At 37.5% G+C, this 13370-nt stretch overlaps 1 protein-coding gene across 10 annotated transcripts in view; it reads left to right on the forward strand.

Moving 5' to 3' along the window:
- LOC127838292 (HMG domain-containing protein 4-like) overlaps nt 1-11960 on the forward strand; it is a 29249-nt gene extending 17289 nt beyond the window's left edge. For 3 of the 10 annotated variants that reach the window (XM_052365937.1, XM_052365936.1, XM_052365935.1), the window contains 5 exons: nt 3746-3833; nt 5760-5824; nt 7454-7648; nt 9654-9746; nt 11025-11960. In XM_052365937.1, the coding sequence (XP_052221897.1) occupies nt 3746-3833; nt 5760-5824; nt 7454-7648; nt 9654-9746; nt 11025-11192 (609 nt within the window). In that variant the 3' untranslated portion in view covers nt 11193-11960. Of the gene's footprint in view, nt 1-3745; nt 3834-5759; nt 5825-7453; nt 7649-9653; nt 9747-9771; nt 9795-9819; nt 9843-9867; nt 9891-9915; nt 9939-9963; nt 9987-10011; nt 10035-10059; nt 10083-11024 lie in introns of all 10 variants that reach the window. The other 7 variants (XM_052365938.1, XM_052365939.1, XM_052365940.1 and 4 more) reach the window with 7 other exon arrangements.
- The last annotated feature ends 1410 nt before the right edge of the window (nt 11961-13370 follow it).

Consider the following 13370-nt stretch of genomic DNA (forward strand, 5'->3'; position numbering starts at 1 on the left):
TATCAAGATTTGAATAACTTTATCTGCATTATATCATCGTATTTATCAACTGTTAAGGAAATTGTCTTACTAAGGCAAAGTTTTACATACAATAGAAATCAGAGCATCCATTGAATGCGGAATCATACTCTTCATTTCTTATTATTACAACATTTAAGAGGCCACAACAGATTTCTTTCATCTGGTGAAAAATCAGTGTTTCAGTTCTAGTCTGCACTTTGTTCAAGGAATTAGCTTTGAGTTATTATCCCTACGCTTTTTGAAAAGCGTGGGGAAGCGTGGGGATATTGTGGTTATCTCCGCCGTCCGTCTGTCCGTCCTGGCCACTATCTCCTCCTACACTATAAGCACTAGAACCTTGAAACTTACACACATGGTAACTATGAGCATATGTGCGACCCTGCACTATTTGGAATTTTGATCTGACCCCTGGGTTAAAAATTATGGGGGTTGGGGCCGGGCCGGGTCAGAGATTTTCACTCAATTTTTTAGGTTATTTTACTATTATTTCTTCATTTCTACACCGATTGTCTTCAAATTGATACCGAGCTCTCTTATGACAATACGGTCAATCTCAACTATGCATGGCCCCATTACCAACCCTGGGGCGCCCCACCCACATAGGCCACGCCCACCCAAAATTGCAGTTTTACTATGATTTCTTCATTTCTACACCGATTCACTTCAAATTGATACTGAACCTTTCTTATGACAATACGGTCAATCTCAGCTATGCATGGCCCCATTACCAACCCTGGGGCACCCCGCCCACATAGGCCATCCAAAATTGCCTTTAACTATAATTTCTTCATTTCTACACCAATTCACTTCTAACTGATACTGAACATCTCTTATGACAAAACAGTCAATCTCAACTATGCATGGCCCCATTACCAACCCTGGGGCGACCCTGGGTCAAACATGCGGCGTGGGGATACGCGTCGGCCTCTGCCGGGCCATTTCTAGGTTCCAATTGTGATGTAGTTGTGGTGGAAAGCAATATTGTCATGTCTCATGGCAAATTATCACATCATTTCACAACTTTTTTTATAAAAAAAATAGAAAGGTCATGAATAATTAAAACGAAAAACAGCTCACATGGTTAGAATGCCATGTTCATTTGTAAAATTTTAGTATTGGTGTAAGTATTTAACTTACATTAAAAAGGGTCAGAAACTAAATGGTTTCATATGGTTACCCTCTACAGTAGTTAGTTTCATTTCAGGCTAACAGTCATCTACAGAAGTTAGTTTCATTTCAGGCCAACAGTCATCTACAGTAGTTAGTTTCATTTCAGGCTAACAATCATCTACAGAAGTTAGTTTCATTTCAGGCTAACAGTCATCTACAGTAGTTAGTTTCATTTCAGGCCAACAGTCATCTGCAGTAGTTAGTTTCATTTCAGGCCAACAGTCATCTACAGTAGTTAGTTTCATTTTAGGCCAACAATCATCTACAGTAGTTAGTTTCATTTTAGGCCAACAATCATCTACAGTAGTTAGTTTCATTTCAGGCTAACAATCATCTACAGTAGTTAGTTTCATTTCAGGCTAACAGTCATCTACAGTAGTTAGTTTCATTTCAGGCTAACAATCATCTACAGTAGTTAGTTTCATTTCAGGCCAACAGTCATCTACAGTAGTTAGTTTCATTTCAGGCCAACAGTCATCTACAGTAGTTAGTTTCATTTTAGGCCAACAATCATCTACAGTAGTTAGTTTCATTTTAGGCCAACAATCATCTACAGTAGTTAGTTTCATTTCAGGCTAACAATCATCTACAGTAGTTAGTTTCATTTCAGGCTAACAGTCATCTACAGTAGTTAGTTTCATTTCAGGCTAACAATCATCTACAGTAGTTAGTTTCATTTCAGATCAACAGTCATATACAGTAGTTAGTTTCATTTCAGATCAACAGTCATCTACAGTAGTTAGTTTCATTTCAGGCCAACAATCATCTACAGCTGTTAGTTTCATTTCAGGCTAACAATCATCTACAGTAGTTAGTTTCATTTCAGGCTAACAGTCATCTACAGTAGTTAGTTTCATTTCAGATCAACAGTCATATACAGTAGTTAGTTTCATTTCAGGCCAACAGTCATATACAGTAGTTAGTTTCATTTAAGGCTAACAATCATCTACAGTAGTTAGTTTCATTTCAGGCTAACAATCATCTACAGTAGTTAGTTTCATTTCAGGCTAACAGTCATCTACAGTAGTTAGTTTCATTTCAGGCCAACAATCATCTACAGTAGTTAGTTTCATTTAAGGCCAACAGTCATCTACAGTAGTTAGTTTCATTTCAGGCTAACAATCATCTACAGTAGTTAGTTTCATTTCAGGCCAACAATCATCTACAGTAGTTAGTTTCATTTCAGGCCAACAATCATCTACAGTAGTTAGTTTCATTTCAGGCCAACAGTCATCTACAGTAGTTAGTTTCATTTCAGGCCAACAGTCATATACAGTAGTTAGTTTCATTTAAGGCCAACAGTCATATACAGTAGTTAGTTTCATTTAAGGCCAACAGTCATCTACAGAAGTTAGTTTCATTTCAGGCCAACAGTCATCTACAGTAGTTAGTTTCATTTCAGGCCAACAATCATCTACAGTAGTTAGTTTCATTTCAGGCCAACAGTCATCTACAGTAGTTAGTTTCATTTCAGGCCAACAGTCATCTACAGTAGTTTGTTTCATTTCAGGCCAACAGTCATCTACAGTAGTTAGTTTCATTTCAGGCTAATAATCATCTACAGTAGTTAGTTTCATTTCAGGCCAACAATCATCTACAGCTGTTAGTTTCATTTCAGGCCAACAGTCATCTACAGTAGTTAGTTTCATTTCAGGCCAACAGTCATCTACAGAAGTTAGTTTCATTTCAGGCCAACAGTCATATACAGTAGTTAGTTTCATTTCAGATCAACAGTCATCTACAGCTGTTAGTTTCATTTAAGGCCAACAGTCATCTACAGTAGTTAGTTTCATTTCAGGCCAACAGTCATCTACAGAAGTTAGTTTCATTTCAGGCCAACAATCATCTACAGTAGTTAGTTTCATTTCAGATCAACAGTCATCTACAGAAGTTAGTTTCATTTCAGATCAACAGTCATATACAGTAGTTAGTTTCATTTCAGGCCAACAGTCATCTACAGAAGTTAGTTTCATTTCAGGCTAACAATCATCTACAGAAGTTAGTTTCATTTCAGGCCAACAATCATCTACAGTAGTTAGTTTCATTACAGGCTAACAATCATCTACAGAAGTTTGTTTCATTTCAGGCCAACAATCATCTACAGTAGTTAGTTTCATTTCAGGCCAACAGTCATATACAGTAGTTAGTTTCATTTCAGGCCAACAATCATCTACAGTAGTTAGTTTCATTTCAGATCAACAGTCATCTACAGTAGTTAGTTTCATTTCAGGCCAACAATCATCTACAGTAGTTAGTTTCATTTCAGATCAACAGTCATATACAGTAGTTAGTTTCATTTCAGGCCAACAATCATCTACAGTAGTTAGTTTCATTTCAGATCAACAGTCATCTACAGAAGTTAGTTTCATTTCAGGCCAACAGTCATATACAGTAGTTAGTTTCATTTCAGGCCAACAATCATCTACAGTAGTTAGTTTCATTTCAGGCTAACAATCATCTACAGTAGTTAGTTTCATTTCAGGCCAACAATCATCTACAGTAGTTAGTTTCATTTCAGGCTAACAGTCATCTACAGTAGTTAGTTTCATTTCAGGCTAACAAAAAGAAGCGCACACCGTCTGCATACATGATGTGGTGCAGTGCAAACAGGTCGCGGCTTATTGTGGATAACCCAGGAATAGGTGAGCCACCGCCCCAGGCATTCTGTGACAGTCTTGTAATTATTTGGGCCTTGTTTAGGGAAAACTGGGCTTAATAGGTGTAAAGGGTTGTCCCAGATTAACCTGTGCAGTCCTCCTAGGCTAATTAGGTACAACACTTTCCCTCTTAACTGGATTTTTGTTTATAAGAGAATTCCTTTAATCGAAAAATTCTATCAAAGCAGAAAGGGTTCTTACATTAGGTTAGGAAATTACACTTTACACTCACGTGTCAAGGCTCACTTGTTGCATGGAACTTGTTCATAAGTGTGGGATATTCCTCTTTAACTATTTACCACTTTGATACGTAGATACACACATTTGTAGTCCCTCAGAAAGTTAAATTTTATTAAAGACCTTTCTTACTAGATTCAATTTTTAAAGGCTTCACTTCGAACCCTTAAAGGCCCTATAAAGCTGACAAATCCAATTATTATCCATATAAACTAGTCTAATTTTTACCGGATTTCAGTTACTCTTGCATAAAAAATGCTAATAACACAGCTTAGGTGCAATGTTGTCAAGAATTATGTAAGATATACCCGTTTCATAATTGGAAGAAATGTTTACAACTTTGCAACTAACGTGGTGTGTAGCCTCAAAGCGGTGTCGTAAGCTAAAAATAGCCGAAAGAAAATTCTATTTTAATTCTATTTTAAACAACTTTTTACCAGCAGAAAGTAACATATTAGATCACTACAAACGTTTTAACCATCAAGAAGAGACCTACTTTGTGAGTGATACCGGAAAATCAACGATATTTTTTTGGTGATCTGAGTCACTTTTACTTTCACTTTCCCGAGTAAACAGCGATGTAAATAAACTGATTGTTTGTAAACAGAATTGACTTGGAGGACACTGTATTTTGAGCTCAAAACAAGTTGTATTGCTCATTTTTTATGGGAATGTCCAATAGCTTATAGATATTGTTTATTAATAACCTTTATTAATTAAATATGAAAAAAATATTTAAAATAGGTAAATAATTATGGATCGTCACCTTTATAGGGCCTTTAAAAACTGATCAGCAGCAAACAGCATGAAACCTGAACAGACTATGAGTTACGATTTTATGCTGTTTGCACATAGCCATTTTCACTTTGCTTTTGAGTGCTAAAGGGTTCTCTTACATGGCCATTGTCCTCTTGAAGACTTAATGAAGTTATCAGAACATAGTCTGTTTGCAATCAACTGTTTTCTACTGTATTTAGATTATAAAATAGCACTGGCAGTTGTCTAACAAGCATGCAAATTCTCATGTTACTACTTGAGCCAAACAATGGTAAAGACTGTCAATATGGAACTGAGAATCAGAGCCAGCCAGGTATCAAAGGTTCCCCAGTGCAGGGCATGCAGGCTTGTCAGCTTCAACCTCTTAGCATACTTAAAATACAACAGATATTATCCTGGACTCCATCATAAAATACAATAAAATACACCCATCATGATTAATAAAATAATGAACATAACTCTTCTTGGCATAACAGCAATTATTTCACCATGATCAATAATTCAATATGCTTATTTTTATGCCCATGAAGGAGGGCATATAGTGATCGCACTGTCCGTCTGTCTGTCTGTCTGTCACACTTTGCGTTAAGGTTTCGAAAAAATGCTCATGACTTCTATGTCGCTTCAGATGTAACATTCGTATTTGGTATGCATGTGTATATGGACAAGACCTTTCCATACGAACACAAATTTTGACCCTTTGTCCTTGACCTTGAACTAGGGTCCGGGTTTAGGTTTCGAATTATGCGTTTAGGTTTTGAAAAATGCTCATAATTTCTTTCAAAGTGTTTATCGGGGGCATATATATCATCCTATGGAGACAGCTCTTGTTTAAAAAAAATTCTGAACTATTAAGTTAACAATTGTTAACCTGTGTTATTATTCTTCTGTTTCCAGATTTTGCAACAGTCAGCAAAACACTTGGTGAGATGTGGTCAAATATGTCAGAGAAAGACAAAATGGTTTGTAGTCGCACAATTTTATTTATTTATGTTACAAATGTTAAGTAAATGGTAGAAGTGAGAACCTGTCCTGTTTGTTAGTATATCAATGTCATCCTTCATGTCCTTTGCAGGTAAAATGTTCACATTCTGCCTGCATCTTTTTGGAAATCATTAAGTTAAGTTAACTTCATATTATGAATGGGAACATGGCTTCTGTTGGTTTCATTTTGTAAAAGCATTGTTGTCCTAGAGATTATAATTTTAATTGTACTTTGTTTGTATATTTATAGTAGGGATGTCAACGAATATCCGAATATTTGGCCCCGGACCGAATATTCAAATAGTTTTTTCCGAATCGAATATTCAGAAGAAAAAAAAATTCGAGTAATTTCAAAGACTTTGTATTCGTGAAATTTGCATCAAACATTGTTAAAAAAAGTTGTTCCTCGTCTCATAGTGTTTATTCCGGTAGTCGCGATAATGCATCGCTATGGTGATGACAGTACACATGGCATAAATCCTGCTAATTGCCTACCTTTAGGAAACTTTAATTGACCAAAGACAGTCACTTTGTGTCAAAATTATGATAGGTGCAAATCGCATCGGCAATTAAAACACCGACCTGCACGTGATCTTATAACTCAAATTACATTTAAAATGATCAAATATTAAATGAGTAAAGGAAAAGCTGTATTGGTGTAAAAACAAATAAGAACTTTTGCAAAATATTTTTGATTGACGTAAATCGCGTTCTCCAATCGAAAATGTTTTTTTGCTCTAATTAAATTGAGTAAATGCGTATCGTATGGTTACAATCACGTTGTCCAATCAAAAAAGCTTTAAGAAAATAATTAACTCAACCTCTTATGAGTATTTGTGTATCATTAGGTTCAAACTTTAATTAATTACACAAAATTCAATCAGGTACATTACTTAAAGAAATGCTTTTGGTATTTCGCCCAATATGTACCACATTAATAGTTTAAAAACAGTTTTAACATTCAATTTTAACAATTACATCTAGCTAAAAGCAGTCTCATAATCAAAATAAACAAGTCACCCAAAATTATCAAATTTATATGAATGTTTTGAAATTTTTGACGTTATTAACACTGAAAGCTAGACGTGGCTGTTACCGTTTGATTCCCACAAGAATGAATCCGTCTACCTTCCAATTCGCAGTTTCCCCTACCCATCTCCTTTTCAATGAAGAAAAAGTCTGATTCCTTTGTTCGATCAGACTTTTAATAAAAAATAATCAACAAAATCAACCTCGAATTAGCGACGGCAACACTGTGTCAGTATTTAGTCACTTCCGGTGAACTTACGGTAAAAACGAATGTAGAATTCATAGAGTAATGGTACCGTAAACAAAGTTGATTTTTTTCTAACAGATGTTGAACGAATATCTGAATATTTTTTCGGAAGGATGACGGAATATTCGAATACCAAAATCGGTATTTGTTGCCATCCCTAATTAATAGATTAATACAATTATATGTGCAGGGTATCCGTATATCAATTTCACCTGCTCTGTATATATATATATTGTATACCATTACTAATCTAATTGCTCTGTGTTTGTATATTTTTGCCCCCCTGCTCTGTGTTTGTATATGAATGCCCCCCCCTGCTCTATGTGTGCAGGTCTGGAAAAGCAAGGCAAAGAAGCTGGTTGGAAAGGGATCCACCCTGATCACCACTGGAAAGTCTGGGGTGGGGAAAGCTGCGGCCGCTAGAGAGACAGTCAGTCAGAGGTCCAATCCCGCGCTGACCCACGCACTGCTGACCGGCAAACAGGTCAGGTCCCCGCCGGCTGATGACATCAATACTCCCATCAAGGTACGTTAGTGTTAGATGAACTTGGGACCCGTATTCACCAACCCATTCATAGACTTAAGAATTAAGAAAAGACTAAGAACCAACAAAATATGTTCAGCTTTTGATTATATACAAGCTACAAATGTATTTCATAATTTCATAATCGGCCCTAAATATCTGCGGCCCGAGAAACCTCTTAGCATATTACACTGGTAGATTCTATCTTAGCATTTTTGAAACGAGCGATGTCATTGGCTGTTGTTTCCCAATTTTCCAATTAAAGTTGAACTTAAAATTTGTTTGGTGATTCTTTTCTGATTCGTGTGCAAATGGCGTCATCGTGAAGCAAAAATGAAGATAATTGAACGAACTTATCTCAAAAAAATCTCGGAAGAATGACAAATTATTGAAAAACAACTGTCAATTCGAATAAATACAACAGTGGGTATAAAGCAGAAAACTGAACCAATTTCTGAATGGTAGCAGAAGATCTACTGTCTTAGTAAGGCAGTGTATTCCATGTAAAAAGATTGGAGCACATATTGATTTTGTTCACAATTAATAATGTTTATCTAATATGTTAATTGTGAAGTTTAAAAGGTTTCCATAAATAAATCATGTAAAGAAGTTTAAGAAAGTGCTTATTTAAATGTCTGTTTGAATGTCCAAATTGCGTTCTACACGCGATTCTCAAAGTAAAAATCAATCGACAGAATTTTCCTTCCCCTAAGTCACACCTCTGAAATTTATTGTTGTAAGTGATGAATTGTTTAGTTACAAGTGTTAAACTTCTTGTGATATTGAACTGGATTATTAAAGTTTAAAAAATATTCTTTACTTTAAGACTTTGATCTTTGAGCTGTTTTCTGAATACGGGCCCCAGCTTATGAATACCTTCAGTCTCAAACTGCGTCTTCAACTCTTGACTCTTAATAATGATGCTTAAGAATGCTTGTGGGCTTTGAGCGTTAATTACCACACTGAGGCTCATTTTGACAGAATCTAATAAGACCATCGGTTAATGTATGCAGCGTCAAGTGTATTTACCTCCCTTGTTTGTTTTTTTACGAAATCACAGCCCTTGTGATGTAACAAGTTAAATATTATATTAAATATTAGTATACAAATTATTATACATTTGAACATAATAAACAGCAGAAATTCTTTGGCAAAAATTCCTACATATGCTTTGGAGCAGTGTCAATATTGAATCAATACCGATCTAATTATGAAATGGCTAAGCTAATTGATGATACATGTCGGAGAGCGATGCCAGATGATAATACAGAAGAACACACAAAGTTAATTACTCACTGCTTATCTCATTAATTAGACATGATGTGGGGTATGCAGGTGAATATAAATGGCGGACTTAGCATCCTTATTTGTATGTTGCATATCAAGTTACTTCGCTATCTTTAGGCACGTGGTTTTTATTGTACACATCAGCATTGGGTGTTCCAATCTATATTAAGACACTGTTCGTCAGGAGATGTTAGTTAGAGAGCAAGAGAACGCCGAACTTTACGGTCACACAATTTGTTATTGTCATGGGGCCAATAGGCCTTTACATTTAACTTACAGTTTAGAATATTTTACGAACATTGGAAACATTGTGTTGAATTTAAATCAATAGAAATAAATCGTTATGAAGACTGAGAAGGACTTGTGTATGTTTATTATTATGTATGTCACAGCCCTGATCATCTCTGAATGAAACCACTTGTATTTGTGCAGTGCTGATCTGTATATATGAGCTGTGCTCTTGAAAAACAAGGCTTCATGTTTTTGTCTAAATGAAAATCAAGTATAGTCAGTAAGTGTTTTCCCTGTTGAGCATGTGGGCTATATTCAGGGACAATACTTTCAGTCTATACTAGATTTTCATAAGATAAGACAAAACATGACATTATTGCTTTTGGTGTTGTTCCAGATTAGTATGTGAAGACTCCACAGGCTAATCCGGGACAACACTTTACGCACATCCATTGCCAGAGTGCAGCTCATATACATTTAATTTCTCCAGGGTTTTGGTATGGAGCCCATAGATGTGGCAGCCCACCTGAAGATTGTTGGAGAGTCGCTGAGTATCATAGGCACCAAGCTGCAGGAACACAGGGTAAGTATCTCACTGAGTATCATAGGCACCAAGCTGCAAGAACACAGGGTAAGTATCTCACTGAGTATCATAGGCACCAAGCTGCAAGAACACAGGGTAAGTATCTCACTGAGTATCATAGGCACCAAGCTGCAAGAACACAGGGTAAGTATCTCACTGAGTATCATAGGCACCAAGCTGCAAGAACACAGGGTAAGTATCTCACTGAGTATCATAGGCACCAAGCTGCAAGAACACAGGGTAAGTATCTCACTGAGTATCATAGGCACCAAGCTGCAAGAACACAGGGTAAGTATCTCACTGAGTATCATAGGCACCAAGCTGCAAGAACACAGGGTAAGTATCTACAGTGTGAGACAGTTGTGGCTCGCATGAGCCACATTCAGGGATAATAGAGCTTAATGCATGTTCGTAAAGAGTCCGCCCATATTAGCCTGTGCAGTCCCCCATTCTAATCAGGGACAACACTGTGCAGTCCCCCATTCTAATCAGGGACAACACTGTGCAGTCCTGCATGCTAATCAGGGACAACACTGTGCAGTCCTGCATGCTAATCAGGGACAACACTGTGCAGTCCTGCATGCTAATCAGGGACAACACTGTGCAGTCCTGCATGCTAATCAGGGACAACACTGTGCAGTCCTGCATGCTAATCAGGGTCAACACTGTGCAGTCCTGCATGCTAATCAGGGACAACACTGTGCAGTCCTGCATGCTAATCAGGGACAACACTTTCTGCTTTTGAAGAGTTTTTCATTTTAAGTAAGTCTCTTCTTAACAAAAATCCATCTGTGGTGATGAGTGTTGACCCTGATTAGCCTGTGGGGATTGCACAGGCTAATATAGAACAGCACTTTCCAACAAATGCATTTAGCCCCATTTTCTCAGATTGAGGCTTGTATAACAATGTGAAGCAGATACAGCAGTGTTACTCTGAACCCTCTGTATTTAATGTACATTCTTGGCAGTTATGGTGATAAGGTGATTCAAATTTCCTTCCAAGCAATACAATTACATTTACTGCTTGGTGGCAATTATCAAAATATGCTAATATTGATTTAGTTTGAAAAAAGGCTAAAACACAAATTTACAAAATTGACAAGTTTATATTTTTGCCACATAACACCAAAGAAGCCTTTGATGTTTTGATACTGGAGCAAACAAACATAATAAAATACATAATTATTATAATTATTTTCTTAACTCACATGAAACATTCTTTAACATATAATCATTTTGCCATATGACTGGGTCAACACTCACACCTCCCTGTTGCAGGGCCTGATAGCGGTGCAGGGCAGTCTGTCAGTGCTGCTGGACTCCATGCTGTGTGCCATGGCCCCGCTCATGTGCCTCACAGCGGTCCTGCCTGAGACAGACGGGCTGCCGGCAGCCACACACCTCAATACACTGGACAATGTGGCATACATCATGCCTGGACTGTAGACAATGTCGCATACATCATGCCTGGACTGTAGACAATGTGGCGTACATCATGCCTGGACTGTAGACAATGTGGCATACATCATGCCTGGACTGTAGACAATGTGGCATACATCATGCCTGGACTGTAGACAATGTGGCATACATCATGCCTGGACTGTAGACAATGTGGCATACATCATGCCTGGACTGTAGACAATATGGCATACATCATGCCTGGACTGTAGACAATGTGGCGTACATCATGCCTGGACTGTAGACAATGTGGCGTACATCATGCCTGGACTGTAGACAATGTGGCATACATCATGCCTGGACTGTAGACAATGTGGCATACATCATGCCTGGACAGTAGACTCACTGGCTGGAGACTTAAAACATTGGTTGTGTGTAGCCTATGTGTAAAACTGTGTCAAAATATTGGCTTTGTGTAGCCTATATTAACCCATTGTGTCAAACATATTGGTAATGTAAAGCCATTGTGTACCCACTGTGTCAATCGTGATACATTGACTATCTACGGAACCTACGGAATAAATCGTCTTCTGATCCAGAGTGCCACTGTGTCAACTTATTGGTTGTGTATAGCCTATGTGGACAGCGACCCGTCATTGTTCACTAATATATGTGTGATTATTGTGTATGAATGTCAAACAGTAGGAGTCATAAAATCATGTTGTTTGTTAAAGATTTTCTTTTATTTGTAAATTGTGTGTAAATCATGTAAGTTTTGGTAGTATGGTGCAAATGCAATAAACTTAAATAAACTTACTTCTCTTGTTTGCCTCAATTCTATTCATCTTTTGGATATCACTTACAATTGTTAGGTGTATTATCATTTGGAACTTTTTATTTGGAACACTGTGATCAGATGTTTCACACGGTGAACTCCTTTAAATAACTTTCTGTTTTACCGTCAATTTCATTTTGATCACACCACCCAAAAGGCGTAAGAATGTATCATTGGTAGGCGTCACTCATTGTGTGCGTGCACAAGTCCGTCACTCTTCAGTGCGCAACTCGCCCTACATTTGTATGCGATTTTTGTAAGACTAACAGAATGCTTATCTCCAAGTGCTTCAGTGCATATTGTCAGCCTATATGTTAATTTTTAACTCGCCTGAGCACAATGTGCTCACGGTGAGCTTTTGCGATCGCCTTTTATTATGTTATATTATTTGCCTTAACAATCTAGAGACCATATTTATTGTCTGATCTTCATGAAATTTGGTCAGAAGATTTGTGCCAATTATATCTTGTACGAGTTCGAAAATGGTTCCGCTTGGTTGCAAAACATGGCCGCCAGGGAGCTGGGCATTTTTCCTATTATGGCTATAGTAAAAACTTGTTAACACTAGAAGTCACATTAGGTGTCCAATCTTCATGAAATTTGGTCAGAACATTTGTGCAAATGATATATTAGGCTGCACAGAACAGGTCAGTTCCTTTGCATCTCCTATGAGCGACTTTTGGCTTTTCAGGCCCTCTTGTTTAATTACGTTATTGTCGTATGTTAGAACGAAAATATGATTGCTGCCCTGTGATACTCCTACATTTAGCGTGGAATTTACGTCGAACATTTACAGAAAAGTTATCTGAAAGTGCCACAACGCATATTGTCAAAGCTTTGCGATTGTGTTTTGTTTGAGGAGGTTGTTGCCCATTTTAAGCTCACCTGAGCACAACGTGCTCATGATGAGCATTTGCGATCGCATTGGTTCAGTTGTGCATCTTCAGCATTTACCTGTAGGCCACATTTATTTTCCAATCTGCACAAAACTTGTTAAGAAAAACAACATGGCCGCCAGGGGCGGGGCAGTGTTCTTTATATGGCTAAACCGAAACCTTGTTAACACTCTAGAAGTCACATTTATAGTTCATTTTTTGCTCACCTGAGCACAACGTGCTCATGGTGAGCTTTTGTGATCGCTTTTTGTCCGTTGTGCGGCGTCAACATATGCCTTGTTAACTCTCTAGAGGCCACATTTATTGTCTAATCTTCATGAAATTTCATCAGAACATTGGGTTCAATGATATCTTGGATGAGTTCGAAAATGGTTACGCTTGTTTGAAAAACATGGCTGCCAAGGGGCGGGGCATTTTGCCTCATATGGCTATAGTAAAACCTTGTTAACACTCTAGAGGCCACATTTATTTCCGATCTTCGTGGAACTTGGACAG

The sequence above is a fragment of the Dreissena polymorpha genome, chromosome 7 (assembly GCF_020536995.1).
Source record: "Dreissena polymorpha isolate Duluth1 chromosome 7, UMN_Dpol_1.0, whole genome shotgun sequence".
Lineage (NCBI taxonomy): Eukaryota > Metazoa > Mollusca > Bivalvia > Myida > Dreissenidae > Dreissena > Dreissena polymorpha.